The sequence below is a fragment of the Pteronotus mesoamericanus genome, unplaced genomic scaffold (genome assembly GCF_021234165.1).
Source record: "Pteronotus mesoamericanus isolate MK-2021 breed Mesoamerican mustached bat unplaced genomic scaffold, CSHL_Meso_final contig_2, whole genome shotgun sequence".
Lineage (NCBI taxonomy): Eukaryota > Metazoa > Chordata > Mammalia > Chiroptera > Mormoopidae > Pteronotus > Pteronotus mesoamericanus.
In genome coordinates this window covers 21,977,439-22,001,725 of record NW_026555084.1, presented here as the reverse complement: position 1 = coordinate 22,001,725, position 24,287 = coordinate 21,977,439, and the positions used below count along the sequence as shown (strand labels likewise).

The window sequence follows — 24,287 nt, the reverse complement described above, 5'->3', positions numbered from 1 at the left end:
TAAAGAACGAAAAATAAATGGGAGTATTGTGTCTGTTTATACGTTCATAAGAAATGCATCCTGTTTCGTATTGAGGAGTGCTTTTCATTATTTCAGGTATTCTTGAAGCCACTGAATAAATTTACAGAGAAATGGATCCAGCTTTAGCCCTAAGAAACCTCCACAAAGCATGGAATATGTGTGTCTATTTTATCTCTAGCAATTAATGCATCGTGCTCAGTCTAGTATGTAACAAATCTTGTTTGAGATGTTGTAAGTTAATTTTCACCATCTTTAAACTATACTTCTTTTTTATTTTCTTGTTTGATTTCAGTGCTGTAGATATATACCTACCCTAAGTTTTAGAAGCACAGATTATACAGTATCTTTTAAAGATTTTTACAAAGTACTTACTGTACATCATACACTATTTTAACACTTTTAATCTTAGAAGTAAATCTATGAGGAGAGGTATTGTTGAAATGAGCAAATAGATATTCAAAGAAGTTCAGTAAATTCATTAAGATCACATACTACATGAAAGAACTAAGTATCTTTTCTAAATCTGCTGCTGGGATTATTGCTATGATGCTATACTCTTTTTCTGTCATTAGATATCACACTGCAAGTTTCTCCATAATTAAAGAAAAGCAACATTTTCCTCATTTATTTCCTGTTCAGTCTTTTCTGCATTTGGAAATAATAATGTATTTATTGGCCTGATTTATTTTCTTATAAGTTAATAGTCCAGCTTTTCTGAATTAATTATTTAACTATTATTATTAAAGCTCTGATCTAACCAAATCTCAAGCTTAAAAAAATGGAAAGATCAATTTGTGTTTTTTTCCTTGTCTCAACATATGACCTTCATTTCCCAGAAAAGATTAATGGCCCTGAATAGAAATATCACATAATTTTGATTTCTTAATTAGTTTATTAATTTCCTCACATTGTAGTAATGTTTTTATAGTAGTCCTTACCTACATTTTTCCTCCTTTAATTGAAAATTTTAATTTTAAAGCTTCTTATATACTGCAGTGTTGAATTGGGAAAGTATAAGAAAAAGAATAGCTTTAAATATGTAATATTAAAAATAAACAAATTACAAGTAAATTACTTAGAGATGCTGGAGAGTTGAGAAGAAGCTTTGTTTGTTATAATAATCTGTAACTACTTTTTCTTAAACATTATCCAGATAATATTTGCATAGCTGTATTGAAGATATTGTAAATTACTGTTGGTAACTTTTAAAATAGTACTATTACTCTGCATTACTAATCGGATCTAATCTAAGGGCAAAAAAAAAATCCCTCACTGCAGTAAAATTTTAAGTTGTTTTCATAGTGTCAGGATAAAATTATCTATTTTTTTTAACATATCCATGGCATGGTAAAGGGGAGGAGGGAATTTTCCACAACAACAAAAAAAAAGAGTAATGTTGGTGAATCTTGTTTTAAACAACTGGGAAAGAATTGGAGAAAAATTGAATATAGATGCATATTAAATAATATTAACCTAATTTCTTAGGTATGATATAGCATTGTAATTTTTTAGCTCATTAAAAATTAGAGGTGTGTAATGAAATATTTATAGTTGAAAACTTAGTTTGCTTGGGATATGAAGATGTTAGGGACAGAAACAATTTTGGAAAAATATTTATAATTGTTGAAGCTAGCCATGAGTTTCTGTGGGTTCATCATACTATTATTCTTAGTGGGGTTTGAAATTTTTCAAAATAAAAGTTTTTTTTAATTGACACTGTAAGAAGAGGAGTTAACAAAAACAGACGATCCTTCTGAATACAGAATCTCCGCTGCTATCACAGATTATACCTCTATTAGAAAAACTCTCCAGCCTTTCCTTGTGTCATGATTTAACATGATAACTTCTGAGCTAATCCTGCTCATGTATTCTTCTACCATATGAATATTGGTTGTTTTTCTAGTCATGGCAATGGATTCATGCAAACTCAGTTACCTGGTGGCATCAAATTACATGCCTGGTTTATGTGTGTGTCTATAAAGTTAATCTGTCTCTGCCTCAGCTTCCTCATTTGTATGGGGGGAACTCACAGCAGCCCTGTGTAGTAGGTACTATTATAATCTCCAACTTACAGATGAGAAAACTAAGGCAGAGTTTACATATTTTTTCCAAGGTTCATAGAGAGCTGCTAATCATTCCCATAGTCCATGGCAATAAAAGTATATTCTGAAAGTTTCTATGTTACTCCAACTATATATTTAATTTTTTTCTACATATATTTCTTCTCAGCCAGGCTGTTACATCAATATTTTCTTTTTGTTCCAAACTCAGCATTATTAAAGGTAAAAAGTTCCTACTAATGTCATTTCTCTTGTGTGGTCCTCAGACTATTGTCTGCACTGTAAGGTCCAGCGATAGTAAAGTTAGTGTTGTAACCACTACAATACAGGCAAGGTTAGAAATAGCGCATCCATTTTCATCCCAGAAAATATAAGATCCTGTGAGGACGCGTGGTGGCGCTGCAGGATAAGGAGGTGCAAACCGGAACCGCAACTGCGGCTCCAACAGGCAAAACTCACCAGCAGAGCCTGGAAACCCTCGGGAAACAAGGGTGTCACAGAAGGACTGGGTCCTCTAAAAAGGACTACTCGCTGGAATATTTCTGAAGTATCCTGCGCAATTATCAGTCTCAGGTACTGAGTTCTTCATAGCTCAGCGGACCCAGCCTTGCCAGAGGCTGCACCAAACAAGAACAATGGAGGCCAGGAGGAAGCTCATTCGCAGACAAAGGCAAGTCCTCTTCTTCTTTCTCTTCATGGGCTTATCTCAGGCGGGCGCTGAATTTAGGCGCTATTCTGTAGTGGAGGAAACTGAGGGAAGCTCTTTTGTAACCAATTTATCGAAAGACCTGGGTCTGGGGCAGAAGGAACTCTCCAGGCGGGGGGCTAGGGTCATTTCCAAAGGGAACAAACTGCATTTGCAGCTGGATCAGGCGACTGGGGATTTGTTGCTAAATGAGAAACTGGACCGCGAGGAACTGTGCGGTCACACAGAACCCTGTGTGTTGCGTTTCCAGGTGTTGCTAGCAAATCCCTTAGAGTTTTTTCAAGCTGAGCTACAAGTAATAGACATAAATGACCATGCTCCGGTATTCGTGGAAAGCGATATGGCGCTAAAAATATCAGAGAGCAGCCCTCCTGGGACCGCATTTCCCCTGAAGAATGCTCAGGACTTAGATGTAGGCCAAAATAATATTAAGAACTATATACTCAGTCCAAACTCTTATTTTCGAGTCCTCACCCTTGAACGCAGCGATGGCAAGAAATATCCCCAGCTGGTGCTGGACAAAGCCCTGGATCGTGAGGAGGAACCTGAGCTCAAGTTAACCCTCACAGCGCTGGATGGTGGCTCACCACCCCAGTCTGGCACCGCTCAGGTCTACATTGAAGTCGTGGACATCAACGACAATGCCCCTGAATTTGAGCAGCCCTTCTATAGGGTACAGATCCCTGAGGACAGTCCCATAGGCTTCCTGGTTGTCAAGGTCTCTGCTACGGATGTAGACATAGGAGTCAATGGGGAGATTTCCTATTCACTTTTCCAGGCTTCAGAAGAGATTAGCAAAACCTTTGAGCTCAGCCCCCTGACAGGAGACATTAGACTGAAAAAACAACTTGATTTCGAAGCAGTTCAGTCCTATGAGATCAATATTGAGGCCAAAGATGCTGGAAGCTTGTCTGGAAAATGCACTGTTCTGACTCAAGTTGTGGATGTGAACGACAATGCCCCAGAAGTGACCATGTCCGCACTTACCAGACAGATCCCTGAGAATTCGCCTCAGACTGTGGTTGCAGTTTTCAGTGTTTCAGATCTTGATTCGAAAGAAAACGGAAAAGTAAATTGTTCTATTCAGGACGATCTACCTTTTTTCCTAAAATCTTCCTTGGAAAACTTCTACACCCTGGTGACAGAGACACCGCTGGACAGAGAGACCACAGCGGAGTACAACATCACCATCACCGTCACCGACATGGGGACCCCCAGGCTGAAAACCCAGCACAACATCACCGTGCAGGTGTCCGACGTCAACGACAACGCCCCCGCCTTCACCCAGACCGCCTACACCCTCTTCGTCCGCGAGAACAACAGCCCCGCCCTGCACATAGGCAGCGTCAGCGCCTCGGACAGAGACGCGGGCGCCAACGCCCAGGTCGCCTACTCGCTGCTGCCGCCCCGCGACCCCAGCCTGCCCCTGGCCTCGCTCGTGTCCATCAACGCGGACAACGGGCAGCTGTTCGCCCTGAGGGCGCTGGACTACGAGGCCCTGCAGGCGTTCGAGTTCGGCGTGGGCGCCACGGACCGCGGGTCGCCGGCGCTGAGCAGCCAGGCGCTGGTGCGCGTGCAGGTGCTGGACGCCAACGACAACGCGCCCTTCGTGCTGTACCCGCTGCAGAACGGCTCCGCGCCCTGCACCGAGCTGGTGCCCCGCGCGGCCGAGCCGGGCTACGTGGTGAGCAAGGTGGTGGCGGTGGACGGCGACTCGGGCCAGAACGCCTGGCTGTCGTACCAGCTGCTCAAGGCCACGGAGCCCGGGCTGTTCGGCGTGTGGGCGCACAACGGCGAGGTGCGCACGGCGCGGCCGCTGGGCGAGCGCGACGCGGCCCGGCACCGGCTGCTCGTGCTGGTCAAGGACAACGGCGAGCCGCCGCTGTCGGCCAGCGTCACGCTGCACGTGCTGCTGGTGGACGGCTTCTCGCAGCCCTTCCTGCCGCTGCCCGAGGCGGCGGCCGACGCGGCGCGGGCCGACCCGCTCACCGTCTACCTGGTCGTGGCGCTGGCGTCGGTGTCGTCGCTCTTCCTGTTCTCGGTGCTGGCGTTCGTGGCGGTGCGGCTGTGCAGGAGGCGCAGGGCCGGCTTGGCGGGTGGCTGCTCGGTCCCCGAGGCCCGCTTCCCGGGCCACCTGGTGGACGTCAGCGGCACGGGGACCCTGTCCCAGAGCTACCAGTATGAGGTGTGTCTAATGGGAGGCTCGGGGACCAGCGAGTTTAAGTTTCTGAAGCCTATTTTACCCATTTCCCAGGGCCATTACCCTGGGCCAGAAGTAGAAGAAACCCCCAATTTTAGGAATGACTTTTAGTATTCAGTGACATCAATTTTTTATCTTATTCCAAATACTTAAAATTATTAAGTTCAAGATGATGGTTTTTCTGGCTACCTATTATGAATTTTTAAATTACACTGAGCTTCCTTGCAAATTCTCTTATATTATTCCTTTGCTTTAAAGAATGGTATCTTATCTTTCCTTCATTACTTTAAAAGATGAATCGTCCTAAATCTTGCTTCTTAAGAGACTGGTGAAGTCAATAGTTGTACAAATCCTTGTTCTGGAATAGCTTACGAATGTCTTAGGGGAAAACAATGAAAAGCTAATTCTGTATAGTTGATTGTATTTTGTTGAGACTTTTAGTTGTTTATCAGTTTTTAAACTTAGAAGATATATAAAAGCAGTAATGCACTTGCACATGTAAGTATGTCTAACCAGGAAGGGAGGAGAACCTGTGCCATGAGAATTTGGCCCTTGCTTTATTCTGACCTCCTAGTACTTGTCTTTGATACTGTTTTCTTTTAAAATTTTATATTGATCATGCTTCTTTTCATTAATATATCAGTGTTAATTTTAACTTAATTATTTTAATTACTTTCCATTTAGTTTCACTGATGTTCAGAGGAGGGAAAAAGCTACACGGTGTTTATCTAGTAAGATGAAATAGCATAGCAGTTAAATTGATTTTCCCATTTGAGAAATATTGAGAATCTGTGACAGAAAAAATGCAGTGGCCATTCCATTATCCAGGTATCTTTCCTAGTTTCTAACAGGTCCTAAATTCCACTTAGGGCATTATGGTGCTTATTAAAAAAATACATTTTGCCAACCTCCTTGCCACCTAGAAAGGAGCATTTCACTAGGTTATAGTCAATGAGATGTATGTACAGATGTTGTAGAAGACTTCCAACACAGCTGTTTAAAAGAAGATGACTCATCTAGGAAGGGGTCCCTTTTTTATCCTTTCCTAACTAGTCCTTGTCATTTAGAATGTGTAAATCATGGTTGGAACACAATGAAACATGTTGGGCCATAAAGCAACAATAAGAATGGAAATAATGGATGGGGAGGGTCCATACAGCATAAACTTTAAGGATATGCACATCCCTGATGATCACAAAGCCATTATGTCATTCCTGGGTTGCCCCCCCCCTTTTTTTTTTTGAGAAATAAAGGTACTTCTGTTTCATTTAAGCTATCATCATTTAAAGCATCAATCCTAATGCTTTAACATTAAGGTTTTTCATTAAAATATCATGTAACAGCCTTGGCAGGTATGGCTCAGTGGATTGAGCACGAGAATGTGAACCAAAAGGTCTCTGGTTCGATTTCCAGTCAGGGCTCATTCCTGGGTTGCAGGCCAGGTCCCCAGCAGGGGGCGCTTGTGAGGCAACCACACACTGATGTTTCTCTCCTTCTCTTCCTCCCTTCCCCTCTCTGAAAAATAAATAAAATATTTTTTAAAATAAAATATTACATAATAAGCAAAAATGCATAGATCTTAAGTATAAAATGTGAGCTAACTGACCTGTTTTAAATTTTTATTTCTTGCTTTCTAATTTAGTCAAAAGTAGTGCACAGAGTGCTTTACATTAATTGTCTTTTTAATCCTCTGCCAAACCTTAAGAGAATTGGCATATTGTCCCCTCTTTTACATATAAGAAACTGAAGTCAAGAAAGGTTAAGTAAACTGCTCACAATTCTGAGTAATAGAAGGAAAATTTTGAAATATATTGTAAGTCTACTTGAATTGAGTGCCCCGGTTCTTAATCCATGTGCTATAATAGCAGATGTTAACTGGTAGCATTGTCTTCCTAACCAAGGAAATGAAATCCATCTACCCCATGAACAGGACTCCTATGTAGAAATGTAAATTTTGGTCTATAGTTTGTATTTGTTTTTAAACTAATGGCCACACCACTCTGGACCAATAAACTCAGAGTTCTTATAGAAGCACTTACTATCTCAACTAGCTAGGTCAGGGACCACAATTGATCTTCATTATAAACAAATCAGCCCAAATATCTTCCTGTACATTCTTCAACATACCATATTCATTATTGCAGAAATGAATGCCTGCATAGGGAGTAGAAATACCTATGGTTGTATCTCTTTAATTTCTTGTACTAGCCCTTCAGTGTTTTTCCAGCACCCTTAAAGTATATTTTTCACTTTTTTTTGAAAGTTGAAATTTGCTTTATTGTATACATCTTTGTAAGTTCCTTGTTCAAAGTAAATATACTGTATTCATTTTAGTGTACCATTTTTTTTAAAAGTAATTGTATTCTGGTATTAATCCTAAATGAAATAATTTCAGAAAAGTATAGGCAATGTTGTGAAGAAATTTTTTTCATTAAATAATTTAGATATTCTGGAAATTTAATAGGAAAAATGACAGGTTCCAATTATTTTCTGTTTAAGTTAACCACATGTATTTGGAAACTCTTCTGAAAAAGTATGCTGGAAAAATATGTCAGGGGGTTATAAACAGCTTTATTCTGAAAGAATTGTTTGCCAGAACTGAATCAGACATTCTTCAGCATTTGCTGTGATAACACTGTTCTTAAAGATTGATAAATTTTTGTTGACTCAGCTGCTGGGTGCATGAGAGTCTATGCTTGTGTTATGTATTAGGTCTCTATTGCTGCTATAAAAATTACCACGAATGTAGTTGTTTAAAACAATCAAATATATTACTTTATAGTTCTATAGATCAGATCTCAAATATGGGTGTTACTGGGCTAAAATCAAGGCATCAGCAGGAATGCATTCCTTTCTGGTGGCTCTAGAGGAGGGTCCATTTTTGTCTTTCCTAGTTTCCAGATGCTGGCTACCTTATTTAACTCATGGCCCCACTATTCCGTCTTCAAAGTCAGCCGCATTGTATCTCCTTTACTATTCTTTTGTAGTCATATTTCCCTGTGACAATAGCCTACTCCAATAATCCAGGATGATCTTCCCTTTATAAGGATTTCAACTTACTTATATTGGTGAAGTCTCTTTTGCTATGTATTATAACATATTTACAGATTTTGGGAATTAGGGTGTGCACATCTTTGGATGGGACAAGCCTACCACAGGTTGGCTGCTTGGAAGAAAATCACCCAGTCTAGTAGTACCACTTGTGGCCAAAGGAAGGAACATAAAGCTCTTTATACCAGGAGTTTAGGCCTCATTGATTACATGGTTTAATTCCAGATAAGGTAATTAACTAATTTTGGAAAATTATTAACAAAAACACTGAATGGATAAAGATATCATAAGTCTACACTGAAATGCAACTCAAATATTAGAAATGGAAAAACTGAACAAAAAAATATAAATCTGGTAAAGGACTTGTATCTGGAACATACAAAGAACTCCTAAAACTTGATTATAAAAGACAAATAACCCAGTTTAAAAATGGGTGAAGATGTGAAAAGACATCATTCCTCCAAGGAAGATATACATGGCCAATAAGCACATGAAAAAGATGTTTAACATTATCAATCATCAGAGAAATGCAAATCAACATCATCCACTAGGATGGCTGGGATCAAAATGTCAGACAACAGCATGTGTTGGGAGAATGAGGAAAAACTAAAATACTGATACACTGCTGGCGGGAATGTAAAATGGTGCAGCTGCTTTGGAAAACAATCTGACAGTTACTCAATTAAACATAGAAATATTATGCCCTGGCTGGTGTGGCTTTGTGGATTGAGCACCAACCTGTGAACCAAAAGATGAAAGATCACTGGTTTGATTCCCAGTCAATGAACAAGCCTGGGTTGAGGGCCAGGTCCCTGGTTGTGCCATAGGAGAAACAACTGATGATGTATCTCTCACACATTGATGTTTCTTTCCCTCTCTTTCTCCCTCCCTTCCCTTCTCTCTAAAAATAAATAAAATATTAAAAAATTAAATATACAGACAATGTAAGAGCTAGCCATTCTACTCCTAGAGAAATGAAAATATGCCCATTATATCAAATATGTCCATTCATTTGTATATGAATGTTTATAGCAGCATTATTCATAATTGTCAAAAGGAGGGAAAAACTCAAAAAGAGGAAAAAACCCAGAAGCATAAATAATCAAAATATGATGTATCTATACAGTGGAATATTGTCTCACCACAAAACAAATAAAGTACTGACAAATGCCATGATTCGGATGAACCTTGAAATCACGCTGAGTAAAAGAAGCCAGTCACAAAAGCCCACATATTATTTTATTCCATTCATGCAAAAATCCAGAAGAGGGAAGTCAGAAAGTAAATAAGCGGTTTATCAGGGCCTGCAGCAGGAGGGATGGGAGATAAGGAGATAAGGGGATAAGGGGATGACATAGCTGAAGAGTATGGGGTTTCTGATGTAATGAAATGTTCTAAAATTGTGGTGATGGATCCCTTATTCTGTGAATATATAAAAGCCACTGAATTATACACTATAAATGGTTTGCCTGTATAGTATGTAAGTTTTATTTCATTAAAGATGTTTTTAAAAGAATAAAACAAATTATTTGTGTCATGATAATTTAAAAAAAAGGATCTGAAAGCTTGGCAAGGCATAAAACCTTGAGACCTTCTTATTCAGAAAATAATTTTTCATTAATTTGAAAATTGCAAAATCTCACAGTTTTCAGATTTAGGTGTTGGAAAGAAGAAGTAATCTACTCTTTAACAAGGCATTGGTTCCACATTCTCTTTAGAACCATCACTGATTGCAATTTTGCAGTGTTCACTCATTGGTAATTCTATAATATTTACCATAAAAAATTTGTATTTGAAACTGTTCCAATGTTATTTTGAAAAAATTTGTCCCAAAATGTATGTCATTTTCAGCTTAATGTTAATTAAATTATTTTATTTAATCATCATTCAACAACTTTAAAGTTACATAAATGACAGTTTGCTCTTTGTACTTCTCCTGTGCAACAACACAGAGTTCTATCTGAATGCACAAAAACCACATGACACTAGAAATCAGTGTTTAATAGTACAGAGCACAATTTACTCAAGTTTTCTATACATTAGGAGAATTTTGTATCCAATATTAAACCAGAAAATGTAAGACTTAGTGAGAACGCATGGTGGCGCTGCAGGTTAAATGATGGAAAATAGAATTGCCTACGTAGCTCCGGTATCCAGGCAGTTTCACACTGCCTGGAAGCTAACGAATAGCTTTCTCAGCCAGAGCGAAAGTGAGTGTGAAACCTCTTTTAAAAACTCTATTTTCGGCATAGTTTTGCCATTCTGGAAGGCAGGACCGGGCTGCTAGGATCTTGGGTATACATACATGAAGCTCCTGTGAACCAAATTTTCAGGAAAGAGCAATGGAGATTGGATGGATGCGCAATCGGAGACAAAGGCAAGTCCTTATTTTCTTTGTTTTGCTGAGCATGTCTGGGGTGGGCGCCGATTTAGGGCCCTATTCAGTGGTGGAAGAAACAGAGAGAGGATTCTTTGTGGCAAATCTAGGAAAAGACCTGGGATTGGGGTTGGCGGAGATGTCCAGCCGCGGGGCCCGTATCATTTCTCAGGGGCGCAAAGAGCATTTGCAGCTCAAGGTTCAGACTGGAGATTTGCTCATAAATGAGAAACTAGACCGAGAGGAGCTATGCGGCTCCACTGAGACTTGCGTGCTACATTTCCAAGTGCTGATGGAAAATCCCTTGGAGATATTTCAGGCTGAGCTAAGGGTGAAAGACATAAATGACCATTCTCCCGTGTTCACTGAAAGAGAAATGATTCTAAAAATACCAGAAAACAGCCCCCTAGGAATGGCGTTCCCTCTGAATAATGCTGTGGACTTGGATGTAGGAAGCAACAATGTCCAAAACTATGAAATCAGCCCTAACCCCCATTTTCAAGTTCTAACCCACAATCTCAGCGATGGCAGAAAATACCCGGAGCTGGTGCTGGACAAAGAGCTGGATAGGGAGGCGGAGCCTGAAATCTCATTAACGCTTACAGCGCTGGACGGCGGCTCTCCGCCTCGGTATGGGACTGCCCGGGTGCGCATTGAAGTGGTGGACATCAACGATAACGCCCCTGAGTTTGAGCAGCCGCTCTACAAGGTGCAGATTCCTGAGAACAGCAACGTGGGCTCCCTGGTTGTCACCGTCTCTGCCAGCGATTTAGATAGCGGAGTCAATGGAAAAATAGTATACTCACTCTTTCGGCCTTCAGAAGATACTAGCAAAACTCTGGCAGTAAATCCTACGACAGGAGAAATTCGACTGAGAAGACAAGTAGATTTTGAGACAGTTCAGTCTTACGAAGTGGACATCAAGGCCACTGATGGGGGAGGTCTTTCAGGAAAATGCACTCTTTTCCTGCAGGTGGTGGATGTGAACGACAATGCCCCAGAAGTGACCATCTCTGCACTGACCAGCCCCATCCCAGAGAACTCGCTTGAGACTGTAGTCGCTGTTTTCAGTGTTTCAGATCCTGACTCCGGGGACAATGGGAAGACTATTTCTTCCATCCAGGATAACCTTCCCTTTCTTCTAAAACCTTCAGTCAAGAACTTTTACACCTTGGTAACGAAGAGAGCACTAGACAGAGAAGAAAGAGCCCAGTACAATATCACCATCACCGTCAGTGACATGGGAACCCCCAGGCTGAAAACCCAGCACAACATCACCGTGCAGGTGTCCGACGTCAACGACAACGCCCCCGCCTTCACCCAGACCGCCTACACCCTCTTCGTCCGCGAGAACAACAGCCCCGCCCTGCACATAGGCAGCGTCAGCGCCTCGGACAGAGACGCGGGCGCCAACGCCCAGGTCGCCTACTCGCTGCTGCCGCCCCGCGACCCCAGCCTGCCCCTGGCCTCGCTCGTGTCCATCAACGCGGACAACGGGCAGCTGTTCGCCCTGAGGGCGCTGGACTACGAGGCCCTGCAGGCGTTCGAGTTCGGCGTGGGCGCCACGGACCGCGGGTCGCCGGCGCTGAGCAGCCAGGCGCTGGTGCGCGTGCAGGTGCTGGACGCCAACGACAACGCGCCCTTCGTGCTGTACCCGCTGCAGAACGGCTCCGCGCCCTGCACCGAGCTGGTGCCCCGCGCGGCCGAGCCGGGCTACGTGGTGAGCAAGGTGGTGGCGGTGGACGGCGACTCGGGCCAGAACGCCTGGCTGTCGTACCAGCTGCTCAAGGCCACGGAGCCCGGGCTGTTCGGCGTGTGGGCGCACAACGGCGAGGTGCGCACGGCGCGGCCGCTGGGCGAGCGCGACGCGGCCCGGCACCGGCTGCTCGTGCTGGTCAAGGACAACGGCGAGCCGCCGCTGTCGGCCAGCGTCACGCTGCACGTGCTGCTGGTGGACGGCTTCTCGCAGCCCTTCCTGCCGCTGCCCGAGGCGGCGGCCGACGCGGCGCGGGCCGACCCGCTCACCGTCTACCTGGTCGTGGCGCTGGCGTCGGTGTCGTCGCTCTTCCTGTTCTCGGTGCTGGCGTTCGTGGCGGTGCGGCTGTGCAGGAGGCGCAGGGCCGGCTTGGCGGGTGGCTGCTCGGTTCCTGAGGCCCGCTTCCCGGGCCACCTGGTGGACGTCAGCGGCACGGGGACCCTGTCCCAGAGCTACCAGTATGAGGTGTGTCTGATGGGAGGTACTGGGACAGATGAATTTAAATTTCTGAAGCCGATTATTCCCAACCTTCCAGCTCCTGACACTGGTAGGAATGTAAAGGAAAGTGAGAACTTTAGGAATAGCTTTGGATTCAACATCCAATAAAAAATTATTTTAAGCATTTATTTAATCTTTTTTTATTCTTGGCAAACTGGGGACACTGAGCAGTTTTTCGTGGGAAATTCAGGTACCAGTCAGTTTAAGTTTCTAAAACTAGTTATCTCCCATCTCACATCTCAGAGCATGGGGAGTAAAGTGGAATAAAATCCCTTCTTTGGAATAGCTTTGGGATTTAATTATTGATAGGAACCTATTTAATAAAGACATTAACTTCTAATATATCTTGTCAACCAAACATGCCCACCACCAATAAGGGGCTGTTTTGTTTTTTCTATTCGGTTTATCCCCAATTTCCTATTTTATGCTTAACTTCAGAAGTTTCCTTTTTCTCACACTTCAGCCCAGTCAACAATTTCTCAATAGAATGCCAATGAATGAAGTAGGCTTTACCTCCACGATTAATATCATTAAATTTTTTCCACCCTATAAATATTCTTATTGACTTTCTATTTACATTTTCATTTTAGTCATCCCTTTTTCTAGGACTCCAATTATTAAAATAATCTGCTGCTTGTTATTTGTGTAGTTATTATCTGATACTCCTATTTTTTAATGATATTTTTATTGCTTTGTCAACCTCAGTTTTCATTATAGCAATTTTCTGAAACTGTTACTTTTTCCAAAAAATTTTTACTTTTCCTGTATTGGTATTTCCCTTTTTAATATATAATATTTCTGATTTGATGTGATAAATAATTATCTAATCAGCTTTATCTGAAAATAAGAATAGACAGCATTGTAGGACATCAAATGTATGCATATGTGTTTAAGTTTGGAGGCCAGAAAAGCAAAGTTTAGCCATTTTACAGCACCACATAGAAATATTTAATAATGTTTTGCTTTTAATCTGTATGAAAAATCAGAGATCCTTATTACTTTTTAATGGCTAATAATGCAGTCCCATTCAGTTGAACAAAACCCAGTAAAAATCATCAAACAGAGGTTTACATAATGTGGCTTTTATATTCAACAATTAGAGTGGGGTTTTTTTTTTGCAGTATCTAGTTCTTTCCCTGTATAATATACCTCAATTTATTCTGTATCTCTTACTCATAATGGAAAAAATAGAGCTTCTTTCTCCATACTAGGCCTTTGAATAAAATTCTATATGAAGCAGGTGTTATAATGCTGTTCTTACTTTCAGTGGTGTCAGAATTGCATAAGTGTGGTCTACTCTTTACCTCCCTTTCATTGGTGAATGAGAAATGAGATCCCACTAGATTTTAACTAAGAGGGACTTTAAAATAAAGGTCAATTCCTTCTTTAGTTCTGCAAGTAATTTTTAAGTTAATGTAAGAAAAACAAAGACATTGGAGAAGAGGAACAAAAGCTGCAAATAACGAGTGAGTGAAAGAATACAATTTTTAAATGGTAAGAATGTAAAGGCACTGAAAATTGTTTTTATCCTACTCGGATTTCATTACCCATGTCTGAATGCAGCAAGCATTTAGTGAGTGTCTGATTTGCCAGCCAAAGATGATGAAGTCATAGTTTCCATACTTAAGAAGGGACAGATTGGCATGAAACAGGAAACAATAATATTCATAGGGAAGTTGTACAAGCTTTTATGAAAGCACAGAGGAGGGAAAACTTAAATGCTTTCTTCTGGATTAGAGTGATGACTCTATTTAGGCAATGTAAGTAGGTTTTGAAGAAATTTGTTGAAGAAGGTAGGAAACAAGATTTTGTCAGTTCTTGGTGATCTTATCCACAATGTTTCTGGAAAAGGAAAACCTATTATTTGGGGTCTCAGAAGTCACCACAAATTTCCCTTCGGTTCCTGACATTGCATGGGGGTAGTTTCAGGTGTGGGGAAAAGCCTAATACAGAACCAAATATAGCACAATGAGGGGCACAGAGTTAACTGCTAGAAACATTCTTTTGGCAACTGTTGAATATTTTACTTTCCCCCATGAAGCAGTGAAAAAAAACTTAACAATGTGAACAGTTCTCTATCTCAACATTATATCTGTCAAAACAAAAGAAAAATGAAATATTTAAATAAGCCACTGAAGAAGAAATTTATAAATACACACACAAATTGGGTACAGCCATGTGAGTCTGTTGGAGGCCAGGCGGTGGCGCTGCAGGCTAAAGAGACAGAATAAAGAACTAAGCTGGGAACGCTGAAGTCACCAATAAAAAAAAAAGAACGAGGTGGGCCAGCTGAGAGAAAAGCCATAGCTGCTCAAGATTGCAGGAAAAACCCAGACCCCTGCTACTACGTGGTGTAGGTGTGGGGTTTGCAACTGCTATTTCTTTGTGCTGGGAGCTGTGACTGTGACCAATATTGACAAAAGACCTGTTCAGAAGAAGCTATGGAGGCTGGAGGATGGCGATGCCCAAGACAAAGGCAAGTCCTGTTTCTCTTTCTGTTTTGGAGAGTATCCTTGGCAAGATCTGGGTTTGGACGATATTCGGTGACAGAGGAAACAGAGAGAGGATCCTTTGTGGTCAATCTGGCAACAGACCTGGGACTAGGGGACCGGGAGCTGGTTGCTAGGGGAGCCCGGGTGGTTTTTGATGATAACAAACAACATTTGCTCCTGGATTCTCATACTGGGGATTTGCTCACAAATGAGAAACTGGATCGGGAGAAGCTGTGTGGCTCCATGGAGCCCTGTGTGCTGTATTTCCAAATTTTAATGGATAGCCCCTTTCAGATTTACCGGGCTGAGCTGAGGGTCAGGGACATAAATGATCATTCACCAGTGTTTCAGGACAAAGAAACAGTCTTAAAAATAGCAGAAAATACAGCTGAAGGGACAACATTTAGACTAGAAAGAGCGCAGGATTCAGATGGAGGACCTAATGGTATCCAAAACTACACCATCAACCCCAACCCTTTTTTCCATATTAAAATTAATGACAGTGATGGAGACATGATATATCCAGAGCTAGTTTTGGACAAGGCACTGGATAGGGAAAAGCAGCAAGAGCTCAGTTTAACACTGACTGCACTTGATGGTGGGTCTCCACCCAGGTCTGGGACCTGCACCATACGCGTTGTGATCCTGGATGTCAATGACAATGCCCCACAGTTTTCTCAGGCAATTTACCAGTTCCAGGTTCCAGAGAACAGCCTGGTAGGTTCCCTTATTGCTAAAGTCTCTGCAGCGGATATAGACTCTGGAGTTTATGCAGACATATCCTATTCATTTTTTGATGCTTCTGAAGATATTCGAACAACGTTTCAAATCAATCCTTTTTCTGGGGAAATCATCCTCAGAGTGTTGCTTGATTATGAGCTAGTAAAGTCTTACAACATCAACATCCAGGCAACCGATGGTGGGAGCCTTTCAGCAAGATGTATGGTTTTGGTTGATGTATTAGACACTAATGATAATCCCCCTGAACTGATCATGTCATCACTTTCTAACCACGTTCCTGAAAACTCTCCTGAGACAATACTGGCTGTTTTTAGGATAAAGGACAGAGATTCTGGAGAAAATGGAAAAATGGCTTGCTACATTCAAGATAATCTGCCATTCCTCCTGAGACCCTCTGTCGAGAATTTTTACATTCTAATGACAGAAGGAGCACTGGACAGAGAAAGCCAAGCAGAATACAACATCACCATCACCGTCAGTGACATGGGAACCCCCAGGCTGAAAACCCAGCACAACATCACCGTGCAGGTCTCCGACGTCAACGACAACGCCCCCGCCTTCACCCAGACCGCCTACACCCTCTTCGTCCGCGAGAACAACAGCCCCGCCCTGCACATAGGCAGCGTCAGCGCCTCGGACAGAGACGCGGGCGCCAACGCCCAGGTCGCCTACTCGCTGCTGCCGCCCCGCGACCCCAGCCTGCCCCTGGCCTCGCTCGTGTCCATCAACGCGGACAACGGGCAGCTGTTCGCCCTGAGGGCGCTGGACTACGAGGCCCTGCAGGCGTTCGAGTTCGGCGTGGGCGCCACGGACCGCGGGTCGCCGGCGCTGAGCAGCCAGGCGCTGGTGCGCGTGCAGGTGCTGGACGCCAACGACAACGCGCCCTTCGTGCTGTACCCGCTGCAGAACGGCTCCGCGCCCTGCACCGAGCTGGTGCCCCGCGCGGCCGAGCCGGGCTACGTGGTGAGCAAGGTGGTGGCGGTGGACGGCGACTCGGGCCAGAACGCCTGGCTGTCGTACCAGCTGCTCAAGGCCACGGAGCCCGGGCTGTTCGGCGTGTGGGCGCACAACGGCGAGGTGCGCACGGCGCGGCCGCTGGGCGAGCGCGACGCGGCCCGGCACCGGCTGCTCGTGCTGGTCAAGGACAACGGCGAGCCGCCGCTGTCGGCCAGCGTCACGCTGCACGTGCTGCTGGTGGACGGCTTCTCGCAGCCCTTCCTGCCGCTGCCCGAGGCGGCGGCCGACGCGGCGCGGGCCGACCCGCTCACCGTCTACCTGGTCGTGGCGCTGGCGTCGGTGTCGTCGCTCTTCCTGTTCTCGGTGCTGGCGTTCGTGGCGGTGCGGCTGTGCAGGAGGAGCAGGGCCGGCTTGGCGGGTGGCTGCTCGGTTCCCGAGGCCCGCTTTCCGGGCCACCTGGTGGACGTCAGCGGCACGGGGACCCTGTCCCAGAGCTACCAGTATGAGGTGTGTCTGACCGGAGGCTCAGGGACCACCAGCGAGTTCAAGTTCCTGAAGTCTGTTGCCTCCAAGCACCCGGGATCTATGAATGGTGTGGAGGAAAACCCAAATTTTGTAAACCGTTTTGGATTCAGTTAGGGATTTGTTAATTTTTCAGCGCATTCAAGATGAAGGTTAGTTCTTTCTAAATATACTATGTCTCCATTACCAATTTTTATCCTCATAGAATTTATTTGCTTTCATATTCTCAGTTAAGGAGATTAGAAACTTTAAGTACATACTTGTATTTATTCTCATCGGTTCTTTTAGATTAGGACAAAGAACTTACAACTTCATTAGTAAAAAGTCGTGAATATTCAATTTATCAACTTCTCATCATCAACCACTATTGATTTGGAGATAGTCCTAGCACCATACTCTGTTTGAATGTTGTCCAAAAACAATTTAAAAATTATAGATGTTGTGGTTTCTTAGGAGACAAGCATGATACAAATATAGTGAGCATTAGTCTATCTGCAATTTAATATATTTCTGCCTGCCTGTCTTAAGTTTCTAAATGGAGAAATGTCTGCAAAGATGCATGTTTTTTTCCACAGTGGTATTAAATAGAAAAACTACACTCTTCCACACTTGAAATATTTTCACCTCTTTACATCAACCTTCAGTGCATGATAGATATGAGTATTCTTTTTAATTAGATTTATTGGTGTGACATTGGTTAATAAGATTATATAATTTTGAGTGTACATTTCTTGATACATGATCTGTATTTTGCATTGTGTGCCTACCACCCAAAGTCAAATCATCTCCCAGTCACTATATTGAAAGTGTATTCGATTATTTGCAAATATTTATAATAATAGATCCCACCTATCTCTTTCTGTAAACTTCTCCCTTCAGTAGATGTCTACTGTCGCAGCCATGTTTATCTTAACAAACCATCTTTTTTTGTGATTTCAGACAGACAAGTAGTAGACATTGCTGACCTAAGCTGTGCCAATCTGTTTCTCTCTGTTTAAAAAAAAATGGCTTTAGAAACCAGATATAAAGTGGTCTCTTTGCTAGGAACTTAACAAGAAAACAATATCATGTTGGCTAAATACATGGAAAGAAGTATAGGAAATCAACCTACTTAGAGACAAGAAGGAAGGAGGTGCCCAGAGAGCAACCTCATTGTACATTGTTTAGTCTCTCCCAAGTGTGCTTTCTCCCTTGGGTTTTTGGAAGCAAGTGCTCTTTTAGTAAACTTTGCTCTAATTAAGGTAGCTAGGTGGGCTTTACACTTGTCAAAAGCATGTTTAGATATTCTTGTATGGCTGAAACTTACTATTATTTTGACATTTAAAAATTGTGGTCATCATCTAAATTTAACAATATTTGGGTCAAAAGATGTTGGAATATTAGTAGTCTGTAAGGGACAAGCACAAGCTTTTGTCAGGCTACATATTTTGAGACTTGACAGATATTTCCAAATTGTACAGTTTCTGGAGTGTTTATCAGAAATTCTTAGAAAATTCTATATTACAAATAGTTTTTAATATCATTAGTGTCACAATAGCATTAGTGTGAAATAACATGTTTGAAAGAAATGTATGCCTTATTTGTGGAATGACTATGGCCTAGCTGTGATGTTCTTTCTTTTTTTTATAAAGTATCCTTTTGTTTAGGGGGAGTCACGGTAGTTTGCCATTTGATGAAAAACATTTTAGATTATTCAGAATTATTTTAAGTTACTATTCAAAAGAACATAGAAAATAGCTACTTTAGAACATGGGGTCTCATCTAATAAACTCAGATGCCAGCTAAAAGAAGTGGGCTTTTATGTTAGGAGGAGAATTCACCTGTCAAAAAATTTTAATTAATTGTGATTTATCCATTGATCTATTCAACAAATAATCATTGAGCACCTACCTTGTGCCAGGAACTAGCTGTTTAGGGATCTCAAAGTGAACAAAACAAAGTACTGGAACTCAAATTTTACACAGAGAAGAAATAATTAAACATGTGCATATATGCTATATCTGATAGTAATCAATGCTAAAAAGAGCTATAGAAGTGCCCATGTGCATTTCCCCATAGTGTGAAAGCTTTATAAAATCATAATTCTCTGGTTTTGTAGAAAGGGTATGTAAACTGCAACCAATTAGTAACTTTTTCCTTGATGTGATTCAAACAATTAGAACCACAATTCTGGCACTAAGCTGCCTAAAAGGTGAAAGAAAATCTAGAGAAATTCATCCTTTGTTTTGCTGAGAGAATTTGAGGAAATCATACAGGTATACACTATTATTTTTACAAGACGACTGATCACTATTGAGTCTCCTTTCACCTCTCAGTTCTACTCAGAGCACCCTACCCAGGCTACAGGTTCTAGAAAATAGAAATTATGTATGTTTTTTTACTTATGTATTCAGCATCAGTACATAGATATCAACAATACAACTTTGAATGATGGAAGAAATAGTTTAAATTGCATGGATTTCTGATAATTTTACTATTCTCAAGACATTTCCAAACTCCCTATAGATTATTGGCATTACTAGATTATTACAAATACATGAGAATACAATTATAGGAATTCTTTTCAAAAGCAACGCATGGTGGCGCTGCAGGCTAAGGCGTGGGGAAAAGAAAAGGGGGAAAAAAAAGCCCAGGAAATTCAACTACCTCTACCTCAGATCTCTAGCGGAGGAGAAAAGCCTCTAAGCGGAGGAGAAGACCAGTAAGCCTCCAGGTTATGCTACTCAATGACATTTCCAGACAGATTACCAAGCGGGAGATTCATCGCTGTCTCAGTGCAATTGCTCCCTAACGCGGAGCTGGGCCCAGTTCCTGCAAAGGTGTCTGTGGAATAAAGATGGAGGCCGCAGGGGAGCGCTTTCCTAAACAAAGGCAAGTCGTGATTCTCTTTCTTTTGGTGGAAGTGGCTCTGGCTGGCTGGGAATCCCGTCGCTATTCCGTGATGGAGGAAACTGAGAGCGGCACGCTTGTGACCAACCTGGCCAAGGACCTGGGGCTGGGAGCGGGAGAGCTAGCGGCACGGGGAGCCCGGGTGGTCACTGAGGATAACGAACCCCGCTTACAGCTCGATCTGCAGACCGGGAACTTGACAGTAAATGAGAAACTGGACCGGGAGGGCATGTGTGGCCCCGCTGATCCATGTGTAATGCATTTCCAAGTGTTGCTGAAAAAACCTTTGGGAGTATTTCGAGCTGAGCTACTGGTGAGAGACATAAATGATCATTCTCCTGAGTTCCCTGAAAGAGAAATGACGCTGAAAATCCCAGAGACTAGCCTTCCTGGGACCGTGTTTCCCCCTGAAAAAAGCCCAAGACTTGGACGTGGGCAACAACAACGTCCAAAACTACAACATCAGTCCCAACTCTCATTTCCACGTTTCCATCCACAATCCAGCAGAGATGGCAGGAAATACCCCGAGCTGGTGCTGGACAAAGAGCTGGATCGCGAGGTGCAGGCTGAGCTCAGATTGACCCTCACAGCGCTGGACGGCGGTTCTCCACCCCGGTCTGGCACCGCCCGGGTCCACATCTTGGTCTTGGACGTCAATGACAATGCCCCTGAGTTTGCACAGAGGCTCTACCAAGTGCAGGTTCCAGAGAACAGCCCTGTAGGTTCCCTAGTTATCAAGGTTTCAGCTAGGGATTTAGACACGGGGACAAATGGAGAGATATCATACTCCCTTTCTTACAGTTCTCAGGAGATAAGCACAACTTTTGAAGTGAACAGCCTTTCAGGAGAAGTCCGACTAATCAAAGCACGTGGATTTTGAGACCATATCCTCCTATGAGCTGGATATAGATGCCTCTGATGGCGGAGGACTTTCTGGAAAATGCGCTGTCTCTATTGAGGTGGTGGATGTCAACGATAACTCCCCGGAACTGACTATTTCATCTCTTACCAGCCCCATTCCGGAAAATTCCCCAGAGACAGAAGTGGCCCTGTTTCGGATTCGAGACCGAGACTCGGGGAACAACGGAAGGATGACTTGCTCCATCCAGGATGATCTTCCCTTCCTCCTGAAACCAACAGAAGAGAATTTCTACACCCTAGTTACAAATGGGGCTCTGGACCGAGAGACCACAGCGGAGTACAACATCACCATCACCGTCACCGACATGGGGACCCCAAGTCTGAAAACGGAGCACAACATCACCGTGCTGGTCTCCGACGTCAACGACAACGCCCCCGCCTTCACCCAGACCGCCTACACCCTCTTCGTCCGCGAGAACAACAGCCCCGCCCTGCACATAGGCAGCGTCAGCGCCTCGGACAGAGACGCGGGCGCCAACGCCCAGGTCGCCTACTCGCTGCTGCCGCCCCGCGACCCCAGCCTGCCCCTGGCCTCGCTCGTGTCCATCAACGCGGACAACGGGCAGCTGTTCGCCCTGAGGGCGCTGGACTACGAGGCCCTGCAGGCGTTCGAGTTCGGCGTGGGCGCCACGGACCGCGGGTCGCCGGCGCTGAGCAGCCAGGCGCTGGTGCGCGTGCAGGTGCTGGACGCCAACGACAACGCGCCCTTCGTGCTGTACCCGCTGCAGAACGGCTCCGCGCCCTGCACCGAGCTGGTGCCCCGCGCGGCCGAGCCGGGCTACGTGGTGAGCAAGGTGGTGGCGGTGGACGGCGACTCGGGCCAGAACGCCTGGCTGTCGTACCAGCTGCTCAAGGCCACGGAGCCCGGGCTGTTCGGCGTGTGGGCGCACAACGGCGAGGTGCGCACGGCGCGGCCGCTGGGCGAGCGCGACGCGGCCCGGCACCGGCTGCTCGTGCTGGTCAAGGACAACGGCGAGCCGCCGCTGTCGGCCAGCGTCACGCTGCACGTGCTGCTGGTGGACGGCTTCTCGCAGCCCTTCCTGCCGCTGCCCGAGGCGGCGGCCGACGCGGCGCGGGCCGACCCGCTCACCGTCTACCTGGTCGTGGCGCTGGCGTCGGTGTCGTCGCTCTTCCTGTTCTCGGTGCTGGCGTTCGTGGCGGTGCGGCTGTGCAGGAGGAGCAGGGCCGGCTTGGCGGGTGGCTGCTCGGTCCCCGAGGGCCGCTTTCCGGGCCACCTGGTGGATGTCACGGGTACGGGGACCCTGTCCCAGAGCTACCAGTATGAGGTATGTCTAACGGGAGGCTCAGGGACCAGCGAATTCAAGTTTTTGAAACCGATTCTCCTCAATAATCAGGAACAGGGCCTTGAGAGGAATACTGAAGTAACCCCTGCCTTTCAAAATAGCTTTGGGTTTAATATTCAGTAAAAATTATTATTTTCATGTACTTTTGAAGTACTTTATGACCATATAAATATTAGTTTACTTTAAAATGCCACGTTAAATTATTATGCCCAATTTTAAAGCTCTATATATGTATGTTTTTGCTCTGTTACTTTATCTTTTTTGCATCAATCAACAGTTAGCTTAATACCCATTTCTAAATAGTTGTTTTAAGGTTTAGTTCTTTCAAAATATACAATGACTTGGTCATTATTTTTTCTTATTCTAGAATACTAAGGATTTGATTTTTTGGTAGTATATTTCACAGACTGTAACTCATTATTCTATCCGGCCATCTCTTGTACTTCGTCCATGTTAGAAGACATACGTGCAATTCCGATCTTATTCTATCATAATGTTTAACCATTAGAAATCCATGTGATCTAGTTTTAAATCATAGCATTAAAAGGAAATATTTCTCTATTATTCTGTTCATGATAAAATAAAACATCATTTTATGAGTGATATTAGGCTCCAGTAATATTCTTGTTTATATTATTATTTTATTTCCTTTAAATACTTTTACTCGGTATTTTCTAATGTTTACCTTTACTAATATGTAAAACAGAACATGTTTTGCAATTAATACAAAGTGTAATAACATGCATGAATATGATCATTACTGAAATCATTTTGGAATTTTGAATTTGAAAATATTGGTGGACTTTGGAAAGATAATTACTTTTCATTTGTTTTGTAAATTTAATTACTGTCATATTTAAAAATCACGATGTACTAAAATCATAAAGAAAAACAATAGATTTTTTTGGTCTCCAAACACTTTCTTTGAGTGGTTCATCTATAATTAATCTCAGTATTTCAAAATTATATGTTTATATTGCTCTATTGTGACACTCAGTTTTAGATGTACTTTAATCATCTCTTCCTATGACAAAAAAATTTAACTTTTTTACTTTCCAAGTGACCAATACACATACAGACATTGCAAATTTTCTTTCTCCTGTTCTTCCAATAGAGTTGCCATATGGATTTTTTTTAGTTAAAGTGGTAGTTTTTGTCTATATAGCTAAGATTATTTCAAAATTCATGTGGGTGTAGTATGATTACATTTACTTTCTTGAAAAACTTATTTTCTAGAGCTGATAATTGTTGTTTATACATGCATAACTTTCTACTTCTATTCATTTTCATTTTATTTCTCATTTGAATATTAATATTTCTCCTTAAATATTTGAGTTCACCAGCTATTTATTAATTATATTTATTTCTTTGATATCTTTCACCCAGGTCCCTCCATATCTCCACTGCATTTACACTGGTTGTTCTATAAGCTGTCATCCTATGGCTTTTTTTCTTTCAATACTTTTCTGTATTGATCCCTTTTTACAAAATCCAGTGTACTCTTTATTCTTAGTTCACTCCCTTATTTAGCTGACACTCATCTCTCAATAGCTTTATAAAAATTGATGTAGAGACCTTGACTTCTGAAGGTATTGTCATTTTCTTTTCATTTGATTGATAGTTTGACTGGGTATAAAATTTCAGGTTGAAAATAATTTTCCCTCAGATTTTGAATGCACTATTCCTTCTATTGATTTCATATAGGGTTGCTGTTATTTTGTTTCCATTCTGATTTGTATCTCTCTTAATGTCAACCCATTTTTTTCACTGGGGGTGCATTAGAAACTTTCCC

General features: G+C 43.0%; 4 protein-coding genes across 4 annotated transcripts; all 4 read left to right on the top strand.

Annotated features, from left to right (window-relative positions):
• Positions 1–2,590: 2,590 nt before the first annotated feature.
• Positions 2,591–5,098, top strand: PCDHB8 (protocadherin beta 8). Its single transcript, XM_054568312.1, has one exon. It carries the CDS (start codon positions 2,717–2,719, stop codon positions 5,096–5,098), a length of 2,382 nt encoding a protein of 793 aa, XP_054424287.1. The 5' UTR covers positions 2,591–2,716.
• Positions 5,099–10,206: 5,108 nt separating this feature from the next.
• PCDHB16 (protocadherin beta 16) lies at positions 10,207–12,820 on the top strand. The gene has a single exon (XM_054568311.1). It carries the CDS (start codon positions 10,381–10,383, stop codon positions 12,775–12,777), a length of 2,397 nt encoding a protein of 798 aa, XP_054424286.1. The 5' UTR covers positions 10,207–10,380; the 3' UTR covers positions 12,778–12,820.
• Positions 12,821–15,002: 2,182 nt separating this feature from the next.
• On the top strand, positions 15,003–17,528 carry LOC129066409 (protocadherin beta-10-like). Its single transcript, XM_054567947.1, has one exon. It carries the CDS (start codon positions 15,111–15,113, stop codon positions 17,496–17,498), a length of 2,388 nt encoding a protein of 795 aa, XP_054423922.1. The 5' UTR covers positions 15,003–15,110; the 3' UTR covers positions 17,499–17,528.
• A 2,223-nt stretch (positions 17,529–19,751) lies between these two features.
• Positions 19,752–22,618, top strand: LOC129066609 (protocadherin beta-15-like). Its single transcript, XM_054568310.1, is given in 4 exon segments — positions 19,752–20,670; positions 20,672–20,776; positions 20,779–21,129; positions 21,131–22,618. Coding segments are annotated over 4 exon segments (2,397 nt in total). The 5' UTR covers positions 19,752–20,217.
• The last annotated feature ends 1,669 nt before the right edge of the window (positions 22,619–24,287 follow it).

What these genes read in the sequence shown, in the direction of transcription:
- PCDHB8 (XM_054568312.1), top strand. Translation starts at nt 2,717, where the DNA reads ATGGAGGCCAGGAGGAAGCTCATTCGCAGACAAAGGCAAGTCCTCTTC.
- PCDHB16 (XM_054568311.1), top strand. Translation starts at nt 10,381, where the DNA reads ATGGAGATTGGATGGATGCGCAATCGGAGACAAAGGCAAGTCCTTATT.
- LOC129066409 (XM_054567947.1), top strand. Translation starts at nt 15,111, where the DNA reads ATGGAGGCTGGAGGATGGCGATGCCCAAGACAAAGGCAAGTCCTGTTT.